This window comes from Jaculus jaculus, chromosome 3, assembly GCF_020740685.1.
Source record: "Jaculus jaculus isolate mJacJac1 chromosome 3, mJacJac1.mat.Y.cur, whole genome shotgun sequence".
In the NCBI taxonomy this organism is placed as follows: domain Eukaryota; kingdom Metazoa; phylum Chordata; class Mammalia; order Rodentia; family Dipodidae; genus Jaculus; species Jaculus jaculus.
This window is the reverse complement of record NC_059104.1, coordinates 70,030,724-70,055,239: the sequence shown is the minus strand read 5'-3', so window position 1 is coordinate 70,055,239 and position 24,516 is coordinate 70,030,724. Positions and strand designations below refer to the sequence as shown.

Below are 24,516 nucleotides of genomic sequence, written 5' to 3'. Positions count from 1 at the left end.
TCTGGACATCTCAACTTGGGTATTTATGCTTGAGTGGCAAGCGCTTTATCCACTGAGCTATCTCCCCAGCCTCTACTTAACAAAATTTTCTGAAATCCATTTTCATCTTAAGACACCCCCCCCCCCCATCAAATTAAGTCATGGCCAGCTTCCAAAGTGTTCTGATTAAAGGCGTGCCTCATCATGCCCAGATTTTAATATGTCTGCTTTGAGTAAATTTCAGTACACATTGTTAAATATAGTCCCTATGTTGGACAATACAGCCACTGAACTTGCTGTTTTACCTAACTGAAATTTGAGTATCTCCCCAATCCTCTTTTCCCTCATTCCAGGCCCCAGTACTTGTGCCTGCTTAATTTAATTAACATGTTCTCCAGGTTCATTCATCCGTAAGTGGCAAAAATCCTGATTAAAAGGTGATTTTTGGCAAGACTGCGGAGAACAGTGACAGTCTCTCCAACAGAATTGGCGAATGGGGATATCCATATGCAGAATGAAATTAGTTCTTTATTTCACACCAGATAGAAAAACGAACGCCTTCAGCCCAAGACTTAAGCCATAAAATCACAATTTTGCTTCAAATTTTGTCGCTGCAGCCCCGGCTTGGGTGACGCCCACAGGGCTCTAGTGGCACTCGCGTCCAGGGCCGGGGTCCGCAGGCGGGGTGGCGGGCGCCCCCTCCCCGCCTCTCCTCCCGGCTCCGCAGGCGGCGCTCCCTTCCGTTCCTCCCGCGGGCACGAGCGTCGCGCAGCCAGGCCGCCGCTTCAGGGGGAGGTGCCACCTCGCCGCCGGCCGAGCAGCAACGGCTCACCAGGAGGCCCGGCGGACGCGGCTCGGGCCTGCGCTGAGGTAAGCGGTGGAGGCAGGCTGCGGCAGGCGGCTGGCGCGGGACCTGCGGCGGGCCACTCTCGGGTGCTCAGGTACCCGCGAGTCTCCCCGCCCCCGCCCCCGCCGCCGCCGCCCTAAGCCGGGAGGCCCGGGCGCGAGCGGCGCGGCGACGAGGCCCCGGCGCCAGCGCGCATGTGCACACCCGCAGGCCGAGGCCGGCGCGCGGCTCCTAGACTACCCGCGCCCACTCAGAGCGGAGGCCGCGCCTCGCTGCGCACGCGCGAGCCCGGGGCGAGGCTGACGAGGGCCGGTTGGGGTGTCGCCTCGGCCCTTGGGTCCTTTCCCCAGAGCAGTTTCCCCGAGATTGCAGCCCCTAACCGGCTCGGACTCGTGGCCAAGTGTGCTTTAGTAGACTGCAGACTTTGGGCCCCATGAGGTGGGATACGCGGGTAGCGCCGACCGCGCGGCTTCGCGAGCTGGGGAAGTGCTGGGGAGGGACGGTGATTGTAAGCCGGAAGGTGCGGTTCTGCTCAGGCTGGAAGTAGGTTTTTCAGAAGTTGAAACCTTTCCAAGCGCTCTGCTTTGGTTCCTGCCTGCGTTGGAACGCAAGTTCAGATGGAAAAGTAGTTGAGAGTACACTTCATGCTTTTTGCTCTTGACAAAGAAGTTTTGACCCAGGACCGTAATAAACTTCATGTCATAGAATTGCATTTTCTCACTTCTGGTTGTTAAGATCAGAGCCTGGACGCTGGTATCCCTAACAAGCTAGACTCGACCATCCATGCTCAATGTAATGAGAGTAAAAAGCACAAACTGAAGCCAGGGGCTGCTGTGAGAAGTTTGTAACCGTGTCATTTTTTGTGTCTTGCAGTCTTTAAGATGTGCTGGTACATATATTGGGAAGGAGTAGAGGGACCTCTGGAAGAGCGACTTGTATTCTCTGTATGTCATGGCTAGGCCTACATATATGTGTTAAGTAGCAGATGGGACAGCCATAATGATAAGGCTGGGGACAAGGTTCAAGCAGTTAAAGGCAATTGCTTGAGATGCCTAATGGCCTGGGTTTGATTCCCCAGTGCCAGATGCACAAATTGGCACTTGCATCTGGAGTTTGTTTACAGTAGCAGAAGGCCCTGGCACTCCCATACTCTTTTCTCTGTCAGATTCTGTTTGAAATAAATATCTCTCTCTGTCTCTTTCTGTCTTAAATAAATAAAATTATTTTTTAAAAAGCATCAGGGCTGGAAAGGACAACAGACTGGTTTGATGAGAGTCATTGAAACATGGCCCTTGCAGTGGTAAAGCTGTGTGTAGGGTTGGGAGCACTATGCAAGGTGGTATATTGGGGCCTGAAGCTAAAGAGAAGGGGAGAGGCTCCAGAAATCTGAAGAACAAAGCAAGGCGGTCCTTTTTATGAGTTTCTAAGAGAAGGGGTGTGTCTGGGCACAGACTATGTAAGAGAAGTCAAAGAAGCAGGGAAGAGATAAGGTCTCGAAAGAGGAAGGGCTGTTCCGCACAGCCCTGCTCTTAAGGCCTTGCTGTGTGGTTGCAAAGGTCAATGTTGAACTCAGTAATCTTCAAACTATTTATAGCTTTGCTTTGGAGCAGTTTGCCGTAACACTCTTGGTGAAATTTGGAAACCAGTTTACACATTAATAATTAAAACTGTATTTCTGTATTCTACTATGAGTTTAATGCTTTTCATAAACATATGGCGATACTGTTTTTTTGAAGTTGTGTTTTTAGTTTAATTTTAGTCATCTGTTTATAATTGTTTACTTTTAGCTAGCAGCCCTTTAGGTTTCATTATTATTTGTTGTTGATTTCCATTATCTCATTTAAGGAAAGCTAAATTATAGCCAGCACTGCTGTTTGTTTGTTTTTTTTTTTTTGTAAGTGACAATTGGGATCATGTTTTATTACCTTATAAATCTATATTATCTGTAACTTTAGCAGGATAAAACATACTAGTGACACCTTCTTGTGACTCAGCAATACTTGGATACCATCTTTTTCCCATTAACATATACTTGGTCTGCAGCTCACTAACACAGTGATATCATAAGCTATGGTGGTGTCATAAGAACAGTTTTAATTTTCTTTTTCTTTGACTAGACAAGCATTTTAATAATTTTCCAAAATGGGAGAGCCTATTAGGAGCATTGAGTTATATATTATAAGAAAATTTATTATTATTTTTTTTTAGGTAGGGTCTTGCTCTAGTCCAGGCTGACCTGGAATTCACAGGGTGGCTTTGAACTCATGGTGATTCTCTTACCTCTGACTCCCAAGTGATAGGGTTAAAGGTGTGTGCCACTACACCCAGCAAGAAAACTTTTTTTTATGCTTCACATTCTAGTATGGCTTTAGAGTAAATCTTATAAAGTTGAATTTTAATAAAGCATTTTGTCTTCTCTGTTGAAATTCCTTCTTTTCCTCTTTTCTTCTGGATTCACTTCTAATGATTAACTGTCAGCATTTGGAAACTCTTGAGCCCACTATTGGGTTTGAATAATATGGACACAAGCACCTAAGAACTGGATATTCCATTTTCCATATTATTATGTTTGCTCTTTTACAATTTGCTTTCTATTCAGTGCCTACTACAAGCATTAAATCAATGTCTGTCAAATGATTTAGGAAGATGAATGTATATCCCATAATCAGTCTAACTCATGTGTAGGTCAGAGGTATTTCCAAGTAATATGACACATTGTGTTGCAGACACAGATTAATAGTAATTACTTCATTAACAATAATATGTACAGACTACCTGTTTTTAAAATTACTATTACTGGTTTTATTAATAATTTTTTAACTTTTTATTGACAACTTCCATCAATATAGACAATATACCATGAACATTATCCCCTCCCACCGTCCTCTATTTCCCCCCTCATAAATTTCCCCTCACTGAATCCCTTCTTTCCAACTAGTCTCTCTTCTATTTTTATGTCATCATTTTCCCCTTCTGTTATGCAGGACAGTCTGCCTATTTTTTTTGCTTTACCCAAGGAAATGAATTACTCATCTGGTTCTCTGAGGATTAGGACTGGGGATGTTTGTCACATCATAAGACTATTTTCTTGTCTGCTAGTCTTTATCTTTACAGTTACCAAGGGTAGAGGGAATAATAAAACATAATAAATGCATTAAAATCAGGAGCTTTCGGGGCTGGAGAGATGGCTTAGCGGTTAAGCGCTTGCCTGTGAAGCCTAAGGACCCCGGTTCGAGGCTCGATTCCCCAGGTCCTACGTTAGCCAGATGCACAAGGGGGCGCACGCGTCTGGAGTTCGTTTGCAGAGGCTGGAAGCCCTGGCGCGCCCATTCTCTCTCTCCCTCTCTCTGTCTTTCTCTCTGTGTCTGTCGCTCTCAAATAAATAAATTAAAAAAAAAAAAGAAAAAAATCAGGAGCTTTCTTTCTCAAGAGAAACAATTTGTAAATAAACCATTAACCTATACAAGCTTAATTCAATAGCTGGAATAAGAAATACCATGCAACAGAGGATCTTATTTGATACATATCTGGCTTTGAAAAATTAGTTTTGCAAAACTTTTGAGACACTGGATCTTCAATGTATCTGGCAGAGACCAAGCAGAAAATTTTGGCTGAGAATAGTTCTCATCTTCTTTTCTGACTATATTGCAAGGCAGGTATCAAGTACAGTGAAATCTTCTAACAATATTATTTTTTACTTTTTTTTTTTTTGGTTTTTCGAGGTAGGGTTTCACTCTAGCCCAGGCAGGCCTGAAATTCACTCTGCATTCCCAGGTGGCCTAGAACTCACGATGATCCTCCTACCTCTGCCTCCCAAGTGCTGGGATTAAAACTGTGCACCACCACACCTGGCATATTTTTTACTACTTTTAAACAAAATGAGAAAGTATATAGCATAGTGAAAGGCAGAACAGCAGAACATAGTGTAGACAAAAGGGAAAGGGAGATTTCACCAAATAAGTTATATATGTCTGAAAAATGATTAGAAGATTCTGTGGTGACCAAAATATTGTAGAACTACCCCTGCAAAGTGACTGAAGTAATATATAGTCCTTCAAGCATTTACAAGTGTGCCTTTTGATCTATATCTTCTACCAACTCCAGGAACTGTCCCCCTTTAATTTTTGCAGATATATGATCTCATTGTGCTTACATTTTCACAGTAAGTTCCATTAAGAATTTGAGGTGTTGTGTGTGTGTGTGTGTGTGTGTGTGTGTGTGTGTGTGTGTTTTCTGTTTGTTTTTTGAGTCAGAGTCTCATATAGTCCAATATCCCCTTAGGATTTGGATTACAGGGAGTTTGCCCAGTTTTTGCAGTGTTGGGGATCAGATTTAGTACTTCATGTATGCTAGGCAAACACTCCACCAACTAAGCTACATCTCCAGCCTGAGTATATTTTAATATTATAAGCTTATTAATTTCTTCTATGAATGGCTTGTATCCTTTGCCTCTTTAGATACTAGACCTTTGCCAGCTGTCAGTTATATATCCTCAAATATCTACACACATCTTTTCCTATTTGGTACGTTTTCCCTTTGCACAAATTTATTATTCCTTGTGGTTTATGCCTTCATGTCTTATTTAGGAAATATTTTACTGAGTTTGGTGACATACATCTGAAATTCTAGCACTGGGGAAACTGAGGCAGCAAGATGGCAAGTTTGAAGCCAGCCTGAGCTACATAGTAAGTTCTAGGACCACAAACAAATAGAAAAAGAAGTCTTCCTGTACTTCTAAAAGTATGGAAGTTTGCTTTTCTATATTCCATGTAGTTTTCTTTCATTTTCTGTATTAGAATATTATAGATTAAACTTTAATATGTGTTCTTACCTGTGTTTTAGTGTCTAAACTGTTAAAATAGCCTCAAAATTTATAAAATATAATACCTACAAATTATATTTTAGTTTTTTAATATATCTATATTTGAGCACATTCAATGCAGTGATTTCATAGTAGAGCTGATACAAGGTTTGAAATTTTTTGCAGATAAATAATGTCTTGTTAAATTTGGAAAATAGTATACTTTTATATTTTTCTCTAATAGAATTTATTTGTATATTTATATTTTTAGTTATGTTAACTTTGTTCTAGAAGACGGCTTGAAAAGGACCTAGAAGGAACACAGTTGATTAAAGATGACTAAACACTGGTCTCCAGACATTTAAAACAATCAGGTAGGAATTTTTAAGAAGGGCTATTCCTGGATAGTTAGTATAAAACTATTTGGAATGAGCAAAAGAAAAACATAAATGATCCCTGTAGTACAATAGGATATCAAAGATCAAGGGCTTTGGAATCAACCCTGGGTTTAATACTAGCTCTGATCCTGATTGCCTGGTTACACTTGATCTAGTGAATGAAGTGTGTCCATGAAATAGAGGCAATGATTATACCTTATACAACTATGATTATTAAAATGGATATTATAAAAATTAATGGAATACTGTCAGGTGCCTAAAATGTAACTACTTATCTGTTGTTATTACTGTTGTTATTTAGAATATATGTTCATCATATCATGGCTTCATGTTTATTGTGGATTTTTAAGACAGTTTTATTTATTTATTTGCAAGGAGGGGGGGTAAGAAGAGGAGGGGAGGAGAAGGGAGGGAAGAAGAGGGGAAGAGGAGGGGAAGAGAGGAGAGGAGAGGAGAAAAGAGGAGAGGGGAGTGGAGGGGAGGGGAGGGGAGGGGAGGGGAGAAGAGAAGAGAAGAGAGACAGAAAGAATGGGCCTCTAGCTGCTGCAAACAAATTCTAGATGCATGTGCCATTTTGTTCATCTGGCTTTACATGGGTATTGGGGAATTAAACCCAGGTTGTTAGACTTTGTAGGCAAGCACTTTAACCACTGAACCATATCTCCAGCCTTATTGTGGATTTTTAACAAACCAAGTACGTGTCGATATAATACTACAATATTGATGATAATAGTCTGATAAAAGTCATGTGGATAGCAGGATAAGATGCACTATACTTACCGCATACTGTATCCCTCAACTAGTAAAAATTTGGGGAAATTAGTTTTCTCTGTTACATATGTATCATGTTTACATAGAAAACAAGTCAACTAATTTCTATAGAATTAGAAAATTTAACAATTTTGTTTTTAGATTATTGTGTAGCAGTGATTAGTTTTGAGGCATTATAAAACTTAAATAACTGAACATAAAATATGAAATTATGTTAATCTTAATCTTAGTTGAATTTTAGGAATACATTACTTTGAATGTACCATTTTCTATATGACATATATACAATTGTGTTTTAACATAAGTCAATGGAACAGAATGTCCTATGATCCCAACACACTGTTGCAGTCAGGTTCGCATTGCTGGTAAAAATCACACAACCAAGAGCAGCTTGTGGAAAAATGAGATTTATTTTGGTTTATAGGCTTGAGGGGGAAAGTTCTGCAATGGCAGGGAAAGTGATAAAACGAGCAGAGGGTGGACATCACCTCCTGGCCAACATAAGGTATACAACAGGAAATTGTGCTAAACACTGGCAAGGGAAAACTGACTATAACACCTATAAGTCTGCCCCTAATGATACACTCCTGCAGGAGGCGTTAATTACCAAATCTCCATCAGCTGGGAATCTAGCATTCAGAACACCTAAGTTAATGGGGGACACTTGAATCAAACCACCACATTCCACCCCTGACCCGCATAAACTGATATCCATACATGATGTAAAATACAATGCATTCAGCCCAACTTTAAAAGTCCCCATAGTTTTTATCAATTCCAATGATGTTCATACATTCCCCATAGTTCAAGATCTTTTAACTGAGCCGTTACACCAAAAATGACCTCAAAAAACCCATAATGGTGCAGAATAAACATTCACACTGCAAAAGATGGCATTGGGTATGGAAAAGAAATATTCAACCAGTACAAGGTTTAAAATAATTAGGGCAAACATCAAACTTTGTAGCTCCTAGTCCAACAATTCTAGTAAGTGACAAATCTCCAAGTCTGATGATTCCAACCAGCAACAACTCTCTGGAGTTCCAATTCCACACCTCCAGCTAAACTATTCACAGTCCTAGAAAACTTCAACTGGGGCTGGCAGCTCTCCTTGGCAGCCATTTTGTGGTCCCGGCATCTCCAAGGGGTTTCCACTACAACTCATGGTTCATCCTCAGGGCCCATGGGGTCTCCATGCAGACATCCAGCAAACCTGCTTCACACTGCCCATGGCCATTTCCAAACACAAGACCATGTTGCAAACTCATAGACCCTCTCTTTCCTGCATTTCTTATACTCCACAATACCAGGTAGGTTGCCAATTTGTTAATTCAGGGGGGAAATAAAGCAGACTTTGAAGAACAGGACACTCCTTGAGCACTCAGGCCCCTTCAGAAGAGTACATTCTTCCAATGCAGGTCAGCTGGCCCAATCTCAAAGGTTGTAATCTCTCAATTGCAGCTGATCAGGCAGCAGTTCACTCAAAGATTGTATTTTTTCTGTTCCATATCCCTCTGCTCACACAAGTTTTTTCCATGCAAAGTAACCCTGCAAAACTTTTCAGGACATGGGCATAACAGCAGGCTTTTCACACAAACTGCTTCTAGCCCAGTCCAAGCAAAGCTCTTTCTCACCCTCATAAGCCAAACCTCACAGTCTCTAGTTCTTACTGCATTCACGTCTTTCAACTCGGACCATCAAGAATAATCCATCAAGCTGTACTTACATCATTGCAATGAATCTCTTAGGCCAAGGCTTCAAATCTTTCCACATTCATCTTGAAAATCAGCTCCAAAAGACCAAAGCCACACAGTCAGGTATCTAGCAGCAACCCACACTTCTGAACCACTTTACTGTTGCAGTCAGGTTCACATTGCTAGTAGAAATCACCCAACTAAGAGCAGCTTGTGGGAAAAAAGAGGTTTATTTTGGCTTACAGGCTTTAGGGGAAGCTCCACGATGGCAGGGGAAAACGATGACATGAGCAGAGGGTGGATATCACCCCCTGGCCCACATAAGGCAGACAGCAGCAACAGGAGAATGTGCCAAACACTGGCATGGGGAACTTGGCTATAAATAATACTTATAAGCCCACCCCCAACAATACACTCCTCCAAGAGGTGTTAATTCCAAAATCTCCACCAGCTGGGAATCTAGCGTTCAGAACACCTAAGTTTATGGGGGACACTTGAATCAAACCAACACACATGCATATTAGCTATTTTTATATCCTGCTATATTAAAATTTTTTGAATGTTGAGAAGTAACTTTCCAGTGTTTCAAATAAAAAAATATGTTTTTTAAGACACCTTCATACTATGCATATTTAATGTTCTTAAGGTAGTACACATGCTCATGATGTTAATATATTCTGATATGGGTTTAAATTGTGGTCCTGGTAAATTCACATGTTGAAGTCCTAATATCCAGGATCTCAGAAAGCAATTTTTTTGGAAATGGGGTCATTTTGCTTAGTATGTCATTAGAGTTGGTCTTTGTTCATTCTCACTGGTATCTTTATAAAAAGGGACCTTTGGATACCCATACAGTTTAGCCAGTACAAACAGACATGGGAGAAGGGAGCCACTTGCAAAACCTGAAATGTCTTTCCCTTTAACCCTCCAAAGGAGGCAAGCTAGGTGACACCTGGATTGAGACTTTCAGTCTATAGTACTATTAGACAATAAACTTAGGTTGTTTAATTCACTTATGGGTATACTATGTGACAGTTCTTGATAGTCTCACACCTGAGTGGGGAATGAGGAAATCCAGACCTCTTTCAGACATGGTCAAATGAAGCTTGCCTAGGAGGGGAAACCTTGATCCTTTTCCCTGGTGTCACCTTTGGCATTGTTCTTTTCCAGGGATTTGTTTTGTTGTAACAGGCCTGATGAATTGGTCCCTAGGCTTTACCTACTTTGATAATCAGCCCTGTTTCCAAGCTGTATTTAAGCCATAGCCAGTATTTAAAGCCTTGCTAAACATTCAGCTTCCTGAGGTTTAGCCTTGGATGATTCTATTGTCTCTGAAGAAAATGAATAGGTTAGATCTAATTGTGTCCACATCTGATGGTGACTTAGAGCTGTACTGAAGTAGTTAGGCTATGGGTACTTCTGCAGCTGTGAGAGGTTTTCAGAAACATTCAAAACAAATATAGGCTGTCTTCTTTAAATCACTTTTAACCCTCCTATGCAGAACTAAAGGGGGAAAGGATATTTACTTATTTTTATTAGTTGTCTCATGTGTATTTTTCCTTTTCAGTCAATACAGGCTACTCTGTCATCATTGAAAATGTTAGATGTGGGAAAGTGGCCAATTTTTTCCCTTTGTTCTGAGGAAGAATTGCAGCTAATTCGTCAGGCTTGTGTCTTTGGCAGTGCTGGCAATGAAGTTTTATATACTACAGTAAATGATGAGGTAATTTTGAAGAAACATTCAGCCATCCATATTTTTAGTAATGGATTTGTTAAATTAAAACCTTGGGAGAAGTAAGGAATAAAGCCTTTGATAAAAAGCATTTGTATTTGTATTTGTTCAATAACGAAGTAGTTTGTATTAGCAAGACTGCCTGAGGTGCTTTATATGCTTGTCAGAAATAGGTCTATTTTGAATTGACAACAGTGGTTTCTTTACAGATTTTTGTGCTTGGCACAAACTGCAATGGCTGTCTGGGAGTAGGAGACATTCAGAGTACCATTGAACCTCGAAGACTGGATTCTTTAAGTGGCAAAAAGATATCTGGCCTCAGCTATGGGAGTGGCCCCCACATTGTCCTTGTTACAACAGGTAATAAGCACTCAGTGGAGATATCTAGCCATTGCTTTATTTGTTGAGAGGTAGGACCAGGATAGGTTCTGAAATGAAGAGCACATTTTCTGATTAGGCAAGAAATACTGGCTCTGCTTAGTGAGCTGCAGCATGCATCAGACACCATGCAATATCTGAAGACCAGAATAAGGTAATGTAGCACATACAATCTAGCAGTTAAGTGCCATTTTAGATGTATGAATGGAAATATAATAATCCTAGTAAGTGTAATTACTATATGGAACTCTCCTTACTGTGGACTTTAGAATTAAATTTTACCTTACAGTTATAAGTTCCAAGGGTTTGGAGTTTCTAGTAATAGCAAGCTAGTTTATTCAAACTACCTCTTCATTAAAAATAACTAAAATTATAGATGCCTATCTATTTATACATACATTTTAAAACATTTTTTTGTTTTAAGATTTCATAAAACACTGACAAGGCAAAAAGGAATGATGAAACCAAATTGAAAAGAAAATGTTAAAGGCTGAAGATACAGATGTAAATAAAAGCTCATTGGTCCTGTGTCTGCTTAACATGCATAAGACCCTAGGTTCAATCCCCAGTAAAACACACTCAGAAAAGGAAGGAAGAGAAGGAATGAAAAAGGGAAGTTAAGGGGATGGAAAGCAAAAAGCATTACGAGGTAGGTTAGAAGAGACCTTGAAGCTGTTTTGCTTTCAGGCTACCAACCTGCCTGCTGCCTGAGCTGTGGCTTTGTTTCCTCAGGTAAAAGGGCACAATTCAAGGTTCTATCTAGCCAGAAGTATAACAGAAGAGTTAGGCTAGTCTGGGACTGCAGGGACTGAATTCAGAACATGATTAGCCACCTCTAAGGGCTGAACAGGAGAATTTCATGCTCTGAGAAAAGCAAGGAGGCAAAAAGAGGGCAGTGAGATCAACCCTGAGAAATTTTACAGTTATAGATTTGTTGCTTAATTCACCTCAGACTGGATGGTCTAAGAAATTAGGGCTACTAGATTACAAGTATATTAAAGGCATGATAGAAATTAATGCATATCCTTTGTAGAATAAACCACCTCCACTGGAGGCTTAGAGGAATCACCATAAATAACTTTTAAGGTCAATCAGCAGCATATAGTTCAATGTAATCAGACATATTGGGAAATAAGGCAACATGGGTATGTCTGAAGACCAAATTTCAAGTTCACCTTAAAAGTTGCAGTTGGCTTTTCTTTGCAATTCTGGAATTAGGCAGCACTTCATAAAATAAAATGAATATATGATGTGCTGAGCAGAGCAGGTTGGTTTTGTAGAAAAAGGACTGAAGGAAGCAGAAGGAAGATTGCTTACAATGTTACTTTCTCTTACAAGAACTGAAGCAGAGTGAGTTGGTTTCTGCTGACGAAAGCTAGCCTGTTTGAAAATTTTGGTTGGGTCTAGTACTGTAGCTCATTCCAAACTAACCTCCTCCTATTGATTGTTTAACAAATGAGAGTCAGTAGAAACAACAGACAAGAACTGACTACCAAACACCAGGTAATAGAGTTATCTGACAGTTATAAGACAGCTATATTTATTGTTTGAAATATTTAAATGGGCTACTCAGTGGTTAAAGGCACTTGCTTGCAAAGCCTGCTGGCTCAAGGTTCATTTCCCCAGTACCCACATAAAGTCAGATGTACAAAGTGAAATTTGTGTCTGTCCAGCAACAAGAGGAACTAGAGTATCCATAGATCCACTAATAAACAAACAAATAAACAAACAAATGGAAAAAAGAAAATTATTTAAAAAGTGATCTACAAACATCATCAAAAATTTTTAAAAGAACCAAATGAATAATACACAGATTCTGTAGCAGTTTATATACCATAAGAGACAATATCAAAAAAACTGGAGAATTTTATTTTTAACTTTTTGTATTTTTGAGGTGGGGTCTCACTCTAGCCCAGCTGACCTAGAACTCACCTAGTCCCAGGCTGATGTTAAAGGCATATGCCACCACACCTGTCTTAAACTAGAAGATAGATGAGAAGAAACTACTCAGAATACAGAACAAAGAGGAAATGGGGTAGAAATTACAGATAAAAAGGGTATATTTTATATGGTTATGTTCACTTAAAGTTCAAAATTAGGAAAGACAATTCTTTTTTTTAGTTTACTTTTATTAGTTTTTGACGTACTTAGTACATAAACAGTTTTTCAATGCAAATGTAATTAAAAAAATTGAAAGAATTAATTTGTTGATCCTTTTACAGAAAATAAAACTAAGATTCAGAAGAGTTAAGTAAACCTTATAGTCCTTTTGACTTTTTTTATATGTATGTGAATGTGCATGTTCATGTGTGTATGTGTAGAGGTGCACAGGTATCTGCATGTGTATGCATGTGCTCATGTGTAGAGACCAGAGGATAGCATTGAGTGTCATTCCTCAGGTGCTGTCCACATTTTTTGTTTTTTTTTTCCCCTCCTCCACCATCCATGACAGAATGTTGATGGCCCATGTAGTGCAGGTCTTTTGTAGTTAACCACTGTCACTGTGAGGTCATGAATGCAATGGCCACTTCATGTCCAGAAGACAGTGTTCCAAAGCATTCCTCCCCAATCACAGGCTCCTACATTCTTTGTGTGCTCCCTTTCTTCATATTCCCTGTGCCTTGGAGGCTGTGATAGAGATAGATGTTTCATTTAGCACTGAGCACTCAACTGTCACTTATTTTCAGCACTCTAGTAAGTTTTAAGTCTTTCCTGTAGTCACCACCAATTGCTAAAAGAAGCTTCTTTGCACAAATAAATATTTAGAGGGCAATTCGATGGGCACAACATACCTATTTAGGAAAGCCACAACAATTTTCCCTCCTAGAGCTTGTGACCTTCCAAGCCATGGTGTTCATTTATTTAAAAAATTATATATATTATATTAATTTACACACACACACATACACACACACACACATGGAGAGGAAGAGAGAATAGGCCTGCTAGGGCCTGTAGCTACTGCAAATGAACTCAACACACATGTGCCACCATGTGCATCTGGCTTTATCTGGATACCAAGTAATCAGTCCTTAGGCTTTGCAGGCAAGTGCCTTAACCACTGAGCAATCTTTCTAGACTTCCATAGGCTTTTGACTAGGTTTGTAGTACCAGACATGAATCTCCTCTTGTTCCTGGCTTCAAATCCAATCAGAGAGCAGTAGTTGATTATTCATAGCAGTCATGCAACTGTTGCAGCACTGTGTATATCTTGCCCACCTGGTCATTTGTGTAGCTCTCAAGTGCCCACTGCTGGATAAGACTGTTGAAGACTTTTCTCCTCTGGTAGGGTGCATAGCACTTTCCAACACTATGAAGCTGGCCAGCAGAGAGAATGTCTCCAGCTCAATTTCAGCTTGATTTCTCAGTGTCTTGCAACCAAATCATGTGGCGTCTTTAGTATTAGGTTCTTACCATTTATTTCTGGTGGGCAACCAAGAACTTTGGCAATATAACATTGTGTCTCTCATTGACCTGGTGCTCACCAAGTAGGCTACACTGGCCAGCCAAGTCCTAAGGCTCTACCTGTCTCTGCTTCTCCAGTTCTGGGATTGCAAGCACATGCTCCCATGCCTATCTTGTATTTTTTTTTGTTTGTTTGTTTGCTTGTTTTTGTTTTTGTTTAATATGTGTTCTAAGAGTGGAACTCAGGTCCTTATGCTTTCAAGGCAAGCAACTTTACTGACTGAGCCATCTTCCCAGCTCCTTCTCTTGACTTTTTAAAAAATTTGTTTATTTTTCTTTATTTGATAGCAAAAGACAGAGAAAGAGGCAGGGGGGGGGAAGGAGGGAGGGAGGGAGGGAGGGAGGGAGGGAGGGGGAGAGAGAGAGAGAGAGAGAGAGAGAGAGAGAGAGAGAGAGAGAGAGAGAGAGAGAGGGGGAGAATGGGTGCATCAGGGTGCAAATGATCTCCAGATGCACATACCACCTTGTGCACCTGGCTTATGTGGTTCCTGGGAATTGAGCCTTGATCTGGAGTCCTTAAGCTTTGCAGGCAAGTGCTTCTGTCCATGCCCCCTCTCTTGACTTTTAATGTACTATTTTATCTATAATTTTAGTAGCTCTTTTCTCTGCTCTTTATTTAGGATCTATCTTCTAGCTATTATAACGACATGCATTTAAATTTATTCTGTTCTCTTGAGGTAGAAAAAACACTGTTTTCAAAATGGATTCTCTTACAGAATGATTTTGATGGATCTCAGAGAAGTTGAGTAGCTCCTTGTAGCTATATTTTTAGCTACCACTTGTGGAAATCATGCAATTTATATTTTCCTAAAATGAAGTAAATAATTTGAAAACCAGATATCTTCTTTTTAAATTTTCAGATGGAGAAGTTTTTACTTGGGGTCATAATACAAATGGTCAACTTGGCAATGGAACAACTAGTCATGGTTTAGTGCCCTGCCACATCTCCACTAATTTGTCAAACAAACAAATCATTGAAGTTGCATGTGGGTCTTATCATTCTTTGGCCCTAACATCTGATGGAGAGGTGAGACTAATCAGTATAATGCTCATTGATTTTTTTTCAATACATTTTATAGGTTCCTTTAGCAGTTCTAGAAATATAATCATTTTGTTCAAATAACTACTTCCTTCCAGCTCAACCTTTTTGTTGGTAGTAGTCTATAGTATGGTGATTACATTATAAAGTTTCTCTGTGTGTATTAATAACTTCTGTTACTATAAATTTTGAAGATTACATTATTACTGAAGCAAAGGTCTTTTTTTTTTTTTTTGTTTTGTTTTCTAAGGTAGGGTCTCACTCTAGGTCAGGCTAACCTGGAATTCACTATGTAGTCTCAGGGTAGCCTCGAACTCTCAGCGATCCTCCTACCTCTGCCTCCCTAGTGCTGGGATTAAAGGCATGCGCCACCATGCCCGGCTCAAAGGTCTTATTTTTTAAATGTAATTTATTTGCAAATAGATAAAGAAACAGAGATAGATAGATAGATAGATAGATAGACAGACAGACAGACAGACAGATAGATGAGAGAGAGAGAGAATGAATGAGACTGGGCACACCAGGGCGTAGTGGCACTACAAATGAGCTCCAGACACATGTGCTGTTTTGTGAATCTGGCTTTTTGTAGGCACTAAGGAATCAAACCCAGGCCTTCAGGCTTTGAAAGTAAGCACCATTCAACACTGAGACCTCTCTCCAGCCCAGAGGGTCTTATCTACAAAAGTGAAAGTTCTTTTTTTTTTTTTTTAAGTAAAAGTTCTTAAATGTTGGAAACTATCAGGCAAAATAAATATTTTTGTGTCAATGATACATGATAGTAATTAGTACTCTTTGTATAGATAGCATTAGCATTATAGATAATAAATTATAACAGAATAACTTTATATAATACTTCTTTATTATGAAAATGTCTGTGTCTGACATTTAAGGGAAGCCAAGGTAGCATAAGGACATACCACTGTCTAATAGAAAAACTTTCCAAGATAATGTGTTTTACTTATCAGTCTTTTCTTCCAATTAGGTATTTGCCTGGGGTTATAATAACTCTGGACAGGTAGGATCTGGATCTACAGCTAACCAGCCCATCCCTCGAAGAGTCACTGGATGTTTACAGAATAAAGCAGTTGTGAACATAGCATGTGGCCAGATGTGCTCAATGGCGGTTGTGGACACTGGGAAGGTAGGAAGGTTACTTTACATTTTACTAATTTTTTTTTTTTTTACCACTTTTGTATCATATGCACATGGCATGTTTCTCAAAGCAGAAGTGAATTGCTACTGTATCTTTCATGAGCACTGTTTCTCATCTCACAGGTCTATGTATGGGGTTACAATGGTAATGGGCAGCTGGGACTGGGCAGCAGTGGCAACCAGCCAACTCCCTGTAGAGTGGCAGCTCTGCAAGGCATTCGTGTCCAGCGGGTATGTCTACTGTTGGCTTGTGTGTATGTGGCTATAAGTCTTCAGTGGCAAGATACCAGTGTATAAAGAATTTTCTTATCATGACAAAAAGTTTAGCTGCTTGGATATCTTCACTGAAGTTGAAGCTAAAGCTCTTTCTCCTTGAATTAAGGTGTAGCTGCTCAGAATGGTTCTGGTTCTAGGGCACTTTTATACACAGTATTGGGAATATAAGTTGTTACAACCTTTTCTGAAGAATCTTTGCACTACATATCACAAGCCTTAAAATATCTTCATACATTTTGATATCTAATTTTTCTCAGAGAATTGTGAATCCCACTAATATGTACAATTAATATACACTAGTAGTTATAATGAAAAGGATATTTAGGGGCTGGAGAGATGGCTTAGTGGTTAAGCGCTTGCCTGTGAAGCCTAAGGACCCTGGTTTGAGGCTTGATTCCCCAGGACCCACGTTAGCCAGATGCAGAAAGGGGTGCATGCGTCTGGAGTTCGTTTGCAGTGGCTGGAGGTCATGGTGCGCCCATTCTCTCTCTCTCTCTCTCTCTCTGTCACTCTCAAATAAATATAAATAAATAAAAAGAATTAAAAAAATAAAAGGATATTTAGGAGGAGAATAAATAAACTTGTTAAGATTACAAGAAAATTTAACTTCAGTAAAAACAATAGGCATGGAAAAATATGAATGATAAGTAAACAATAGATAAGGTATGCCAGGTCAATATGATACTTTTTTGTTGTTGCTATTGTTTTGGAGACAGGGTCTTACTATGAGCTTCAGATACCCTTGGACTTGTTATCTTATTGTCACAGCTTCTAAATTGCTAGATTTATAGGAATAAACCACCATATTCAGTTTACAAAGAATTTTTAATAATATGGGAAAGTGCTTTGTAGTATGTTAAGTAAAAAGAAACAAGATAGCAGGCTGGAGGGATGGCTTAGCAGTTAAGGTGTCTGCCTGCAAAGCCAAAGGACCCAGGTTCTATTCTCCAGGACCCACGTTAGCCAGATGCACAAGGGGGCACATGTGTCTGGAGTTCGTTTTTAGTGGCTAGAGGCCCTGGCATGCCCATTCTCTCTCTCTCTGTCTCTTTCTGTCAAATAAATAAATAAATAAAAATAAAATATTTTTTAAAAAAAGATAGAAGGGCTGTAAAGATGGTTTACTGAGTAAAGTGCTTATTATGCAAGCATGAGAACCTTATTCAGACTCCCAGTATCCACATAAAATACCAGTTTGTGGTGGCATGCACTTGTAATTTCACCCCTGGTGAGGTGGAGGCTGAGAGTTTTCTGGCCTCCTAGTCTAGCCAAATCAGTGAATTCTAGATTCAATGAGACTCTGCCTCAAAGAATAAGGAGGAGTGTGACTGAGGAAGACCCCAGACATTGACCTCTGGCCTCCACATACATGTGCCCACATGTACACACACATCCACAGTATCTACACTACACTCATATCCATACATATATGAATGTATACTAGACACATGCAAAAAATAAAATGGGCTGGAGAGATGACTCAGTGGCACTTGGGACACAAGCATGAGGCGAAGTGTTCAATCCCTAGCACTCACATAATAAGATGAGCATGGCTGTACCTGCCTGTAACTCTATAGAGGAGGATATCAGACATTGTTTTATGGCCTCCACGCATGCACACTGGGCACTGGGATCCGTACACACGTGTGCATATGCCACATGTGTGCACAGATGCATATATCAACCCCCAAGAAATAAGATAGAAAACTACATATCATTTTATATGTTACAATTTTTATATCTGTATGTAAAAAGAAAATAAAACCTCCTCCAACCCTAATCGTAAGGGTTTTCTCATATTTATACTTTCCTGTATTTTTTGTTTATTTATTTAGTTGACAGAGATAAAGAGGGAGGTGGGGGAGAGAGATAGAAGGAGAGGGAGAGGGAGAGAGAATGAGCATACCAGGGTCTCCAGCCACTGCAAACGAACTCCAGACACATGCGCCCCCTTGTGCATCTGGCTAATGTGAGTCCTGGAGAATCAAACTTGGGTCCTTTGGCTTTGCAGGCAAATGCCTTAACTGCTAAGCCATCTCCCCAGCCCACTTTCCTGTATTTTTTACATGAAGCATGTTTCACTCTGTCCATGAGAATAATGAGAGTTGCATGAGGGCTGAATGATATGGATTGAGAGTTGAAGTACTCAGGGCAGTTTTACTGTAGCTCTAACCACCCACCCAGCCTGTGCTCATACTAAGAAGTATTATAAGCATGCTGCCTTCTCCTTTATATTTTGATTCTTAACCAAGTTGTGAAAGTGTTAACATTTCCTTCTATTTTCAGACCTGAGAAGATTTTTTTTTTTGTCCTTCCAGGTTGCCTGTGGCTATGCACATACCTTAGTATTAACAGATGAAGGTCAAGTGTATGCTTGGGGTGCAAATTCTTATGGCCAGTTGGGCACTGGCAATAAAAGCAACCAGTCCTATCCTACTCCTGTTATTGTGGAAAAGGACAGGTATGTGTACATTTTCAACATAACCCTAATGGGGGTGGGTGGACTATGCCTCAGGATACTCCTTCAGAAGCCACCCTATAGTTCTTAATCTTTCTGCAATGTTCCCTGAGCCTTGGTGGGTGTGTTATAAGTCCACTTTAATGTTGAGCTCTCTGCAACCTTTGGGTGTCTGCTTTGATGAGTTTTGAGTGTCCTCATTGTCTATTGACACCTCCCTAGAGCAGGTTGTCAGGCTGGCAGTGAGACCTGCGCTCATGTTTAAACTGCCACTTCCTCTGTGATGTCTCCTATGCCCTGGTATATATGCTAGAGGTGCCTATTCTCATGCTTGGTAATTGGCAATTTTTCTTGTCATATTAATGAATCTTGGTAATGTCTGACTGATGCATTCATAACCCCATGCTAATACCAATAATCCTACTGAGGAGGGTCCTCAGTGGAATAGGGGTGGGAAAGAGGAGATATAAAAGGATAATACAAGGGAACAATACCAACACACAATTTGTCCATATAGTAAATTTCCTAATTAATAAAATAAATATGGCACATACATATGTATGAAATTGTCAAAGAACAAATAAAAATTGGAAAAAAGATAACTCTAATAATCTTTAGTAATTATACAGGTTTTAGAATTCATGGTATAGGAAAGTTACTGTTAGCCCTAGACTCATCTTTAGAGTATTCATTCCTTTTTTAGAATTGGCTGTGAATTATTAGGGCCTTTATATTTAAATGTCCTGTTTTTACCTATCTCTATTTCATATGTACCTCCAATGGCTACTCTGTGTGAACTACAGTGACTTAGGTTATCACAACACTTCTACATGCTTCTTTCCCACAAATTATGTGTCCCTTACTCTTTGGCTTTTTTTTTTTTTTTTTTTTTTTTATAATGAAAGGTATAAGGCCTGTCTTCTATGGCTTGAGGAAATGATGGAACTTTGAATAGGCATGAAGCCTGCCTCTCAGTTACTTATAAAGTTTGTCATTTTGAAAGGTAGGATGGCTTCTTTAATTTAACTTAGAAGCTATTCTCATGAAGAAGAGTAAAATGTCAGAAAATTGGGGCTCAGTGTTGCACGCTTGTTAAAATGGTTTCATTGAAACATATCCACATGATCCTAATGTTTTTGAAAGTTTCTAGATCACAGTCATAGTACTGCCTTTTCACTCATCCTTTCTTTCTTTCCTTCTTTCTTTCTTTCTTTCTTTCTTTCTTTCTTTCTTTCTTTCTTTCTTTCTTTCTTTCTTTCTTTTTACAACAAAAGGTACATTTTATTGGTAAAGCCATAAGTGAGTCTGCTTAGCAATTTTGGCAGATCCCAAGATAGCCAGTGTGGAGTTGAATTACCCAGTTCAGAGCCCCATCCAGCAGGCTGCCATCACCTTCTAATTCAATGGGGTGGGACCTGCCTGGGTAACATTTCTTTTTTTTTCTCAAATTTTATTAACATTTTCCATGATTATAAAAAATATCCCATGGTAATACCCCCCACTTTCCCTTTGAAATTCCATTCTCCATCATATCCCCTCCCCAACTCAGTCTCTCTTTTATTTTGATGTCATAATCTTTTCCTCCTCTTATGATGGTCTTATGTAGGTAGTGTTAGGCACTATGAGGTCATGGATATCCAGGCCATTTTATGTCTGGAGGGAGCACATTGTAAGGAGTCCTACCCTTCCTTTGGCTCTTACATTCTTTCTGCCACCTCATCCGCATTGGATCCTGAGCCTTGGAAGGTGTGATCAAGATTTTACTCAGTACTCCAGTCACTTATTTCCAGCAGTATGATACCTTCTGAGTCATCCCAAGGTCACTGCCATCTGAAAAGAGAAGATTCTTTACCCAAAGTGAGAGAAGCATTAATATAAGGGTATAAATATTGAGAAGTGCTTACTGGGCAGTTTGATAAGCATAGTATATACATTTTTCCAGACATCAGCAGATATTATACCCCTAGTGCTCATGACTATCCCTGTTTTAAATTTTCAGTATCAGGGATGTGTTCCCCCCCACCCATGGAGCAGGCCTCCAGTCCAATTGGAGGGCAGTTGGTTTCCACTATGACAGACCTGCTACTATTGCACCCGTTGGCTCGTTTGGCTGACTGGCCAATTATAAGGCTTGCAGTGTCCACTGTTGAGTATCTTCACTGGTGGTATCTCTTTCTCCCATTGAAAACTACATGTACAATGGCTTCTTCCAGCTTTCTGTCAGCTGGTCTACATGGATGAGGTTATCAGCTCAGTTCCAGCAGGATTTCTCAGTGGCCTTGCAGCCCAAGTATATGGAGTCTTCGGCAATAGGGTCTTACCATCTATTCCTGGTGGGAAACCAAGGGCCTTGGCAATAGCCTGTAATGCTTTGGGGGCATCAGGGTCCTCCCTGACCAACAACTCACTGGAGGTATCCCATCCCTGGCACTGAAAATTTCAAAACAATGATCTATGGCTCCTGAATGTTCCATTGTCCCAAACCGGAGGATTCCATATGATTTATTTGCATCCTCTTAGATTTTGATTAGCCCTCCTTCCACCTTTCCTTTACTCAATCTCTTCCCCTGACCTCACATTGGGTCTTTTCACCCCCATTAATCTATTCTTCTACTTACATATATACAATACCAACCTGTTAAGTACCCTCCTCCCTTCCTTTCTCTTCCCTTTATATCCCTTTTCTAGCTTACTGGCCTCTGCTACTAAGTTTTATCCTTCTCACACAGAAGCCTAATCATCTGTAGCTAGGATCCACATATGAGGGAGAACATGTGGCGTGTAGCTTGCTGGGCCTGGATTACCTCACTTAGGTATAATCCTTTCCAGATCCATCCATTTTCCTGCAAATTTCATAACTTCATTTTTCTTTACCACTGAGTAAACTCTGTTGTATAAATGTGCCACATCTTCACTATCTACTCATCATTTGAGGGACATCTAGGCTGGTTCCATTTCCCAGCTGTTATGAACTGAGCAGCAATAAACATGGTTGAGCACATACTTGTAAGGAAATGGGATGAGTCCTTACAATATATGCCTAGGAGTGCTATAGCTGGGTCATATGGTAGATCAATTTTTAGCTGTCTTAGGAACATCCACACTGATTTCTACAATGGCTGGACCAGATTGCATTCCTACCAACAGTGTAGAAGGGTTCCTCTTTTTCCACATCCCTGCCAGCATTTATGATCATTTGTTTTCATGATGGTAGCCAATCTGACAGGAGTGAGATGGAATCTCAGCGTAGTTTTAATCTGCATTTTCCTGATGACTAGGGATGTAGAACATTTTTTAGACGCTTATATGCCATCCATATTTCTTCTTTTGAGAACTCTCTATTAGCTCCATAGTCCATTTTTTAATTGGCTTGTTTGACTTCTTATTATTTAACTTTTTGAGTTCTTTGTATATCCTAGATATTAATCCTCTATCAGATATATAGCTGGTGAAGATTTTTTTCCCATTTTGTAGGTTGCCTCATTGCTGTATTCACAGTGTCCTTTGCAGTACAAAATCTTTGTAATTTCATGAGGTCCCAGTGGTTAATTGGGGTTATGTTCAGAAAGTCTTTGCCAAAACCAATATGTTTAGGGTTTCCCCTACTTTTTCCTCTAGAAATTTCAGAGTTTCAGGTCTGCTGTTAAGGTATTTAGTCCATTTGGAGTTAATTCTTGTGCATTGAGAGAGAGGAGAATCTATTTTCATGCTTCTACAGATACATATTCAGTTTTCCCAGCACCATTTGCTGAAGAGGCTGTCTTTTCTCCAATGAGTACTTTTGGCATTTTTATCAAATATCAGGTGGCTATAGCTACCTGGACTTTTATCTGGGTCCTCTATTCTGTTCTATTGATCTACATGTCTGCTTTTGTGCCAGTACCATGCTGTTTTTGTTACTATGGCTCTGTAGTATAGGTTAAAATCAGGTATGGTGATACCTCTCGCCTTATTTTTGTTGTTCAGTATTATTTTAGATATTCAAGGTTTTTTGTGATCCCAAATGAATTTTTGGATTGTTTTTTCTATTTCCATGAAGAAAGCCTTTGGAATTTTGATAGGGATTGCATTAAATGTATAGATTGCTTTAGGTAAGATTGCCATTTTCACAATATTGATTCTTCCAGTCTAGGAACAAGGGATGTTTTTCCATTTCCTAGTGTCTTCTGCAATTTCTTGCTTGAGTGTTTTATAGTTTTCATTGTATAGATCCTTTACTTCCTTGGTTAGGTTTATTACAAGGTACTTTACTTTCTTTTTCTTTTTCTTTTTTTCCAGAGGACAACATTTTTTTTATTAGTTTTCTATTCAGCAAATACAGGCAGTTTGGTACCATTATTAGGCTCATCCATGACCTACCCCCTCCCCATTTGCCCCTCCTTGTTGAGGTATATGGGTCACGTCTTGTGAAGTTAGCCCACAGTTATTGGTACGATAAATGTCTTTGCATAGCCTGACCCAACATGTGGCTCTGACATTCTTTCTGCCCCCTCTTCTGCAAAGTTTCCCTGAGCCTTGTTGGGTTCACTTTTGGTCTGCTTCAGTGATGAGGTGTTGGGGGCCTCTGAGGCTCTGGCTCTCTGATTTGTAGGAGTTGATTTTTCTTTCTCTGTATTGGTCTCCTTCCCCCTTGTGCTGGCATCTGGTTCATCAGGAAGTCAGCACCCTTGCTTGTTTCGCTAATTTTCCTTAGTTTCAGCTGGGGCCCTTTTGAGGTATGATGGGGTGGCTCTCTCCTTAAGATCTGCATCTATCTGAAAAAGAGAAGCAGATTCTCCAACCGAGAGTAAGTTAGTTCCAGGACAAATGAAATAACCCTTACTTTTCTTTTTTTAATAGAGAGTTTAATAGGTGTAGGCCCTCTTGTAGCCCATGATTGATGGTAGCTTGATATTGGAGAGAGGGTTTATGTTTAGATATGATTCTGATTTGTTTCCCATCTCCAGCTATGGGTCCCATACCACTGAGGTGATCAGTTAGCCAAATCAAGAGCAGTTGGTTCCCCACCGTGGCTGTGTGCCACTATTGCACTTGTGTCAGCATCACAACTGGTTATTTGTTGCTAAGTAGGTTAGAGCATGAGTTGCTTGGAGAGATATTGGTTATTTCCCCCAGTCGCCCATGTAGCACCTTCTGGTACTAGATACACTGACTGACTGGGGACTGACTCTCTCCTGGCTTCCAGGCATGCTGTTCCACTTTTCGTGTCAGCTGCCTATGTTGTCTTCAGCAATAGGGTCTTAAGGTACTTTATTTTCTTTGATGCAGTTGTGAATGGTAGTGATTCTCTGATTTCATCCTCTGTATGTTTGTTGTTAGCATAGGAATGGTACTGATTTTTATGTATTTATTTTGTATCCTGCTACATGGCTGTAGGTGTTTATCAGCTCTGACAGTTTGCTGATAGAGTCTTTAGGGTCCTTTATGTGCAGATTCATGTCATCTGCAAATAATGATAACTTGATTTCTTCCTTTCCAATTTGTATCCCTTTTATGTGCGTCTCTTGCCATATTGCTATGGCTAAG

The 24,516-nt window shown here is 39.9% G+C and overlaps 1 protein-coding gene across 8 annotated transcripts in view; it reads left to right on the top strand.

Moving 5' to 3' along the window:
• Positions 1–742: 742 nt before the first annotated feature.
• Rcbtb2 (RCC1 and BTB domain containing protein 2) overlaps positions 743–24,516 on the top strand; it is an 84,350-nt gene continuing 60,576 nt past the window's right edge. For 2 of the 8 annotated variants that reach the window (XM_045146155.1, XR_006636298.1), the window contains exons 1-9: positions 1,122–1,264; positions 5,413–5,511; positions 5,899–6,001; positions 10,058–10,213; positions 10,432–10,582; positions 14,926–15,092; positions 16,087–16,245; positions 16,380–16,487; positions 18,851–18,993. In XM_045146155.1, coding sequence (XP_045002090.1) covers positions 10,088–10,213; positions 10,432–10,582; positions 14,926–15,092; positions 16,087–16,245; positions 16,380–16,487; positions 18,851–18,993 — 854 coding nt within the window. In that variant the 5' untranslated portion in view covers positions 1,122–1,264; positions 5,413–5,511; positions 5,899–6,001; positions 10,058–10,087. Of the gene's footprint in view, positions 850–1,121; positions 1,265–5,333; positions 5,350–5,412; positions 5,512–5,898; positions 6,002–10,057; positions 10,214–10,431; positions 10,583–14,925; positions 15,093–16,086; positions 16,246–16,379; positions 16,488–18,850; positions 18,994–24,516 lie in introns of those variants that run through there. The other 6 variants (XM_045146157.1, XM_045146156.1, XM_045146158.1 and 3 more) reach the window with 6 other exon arrangements.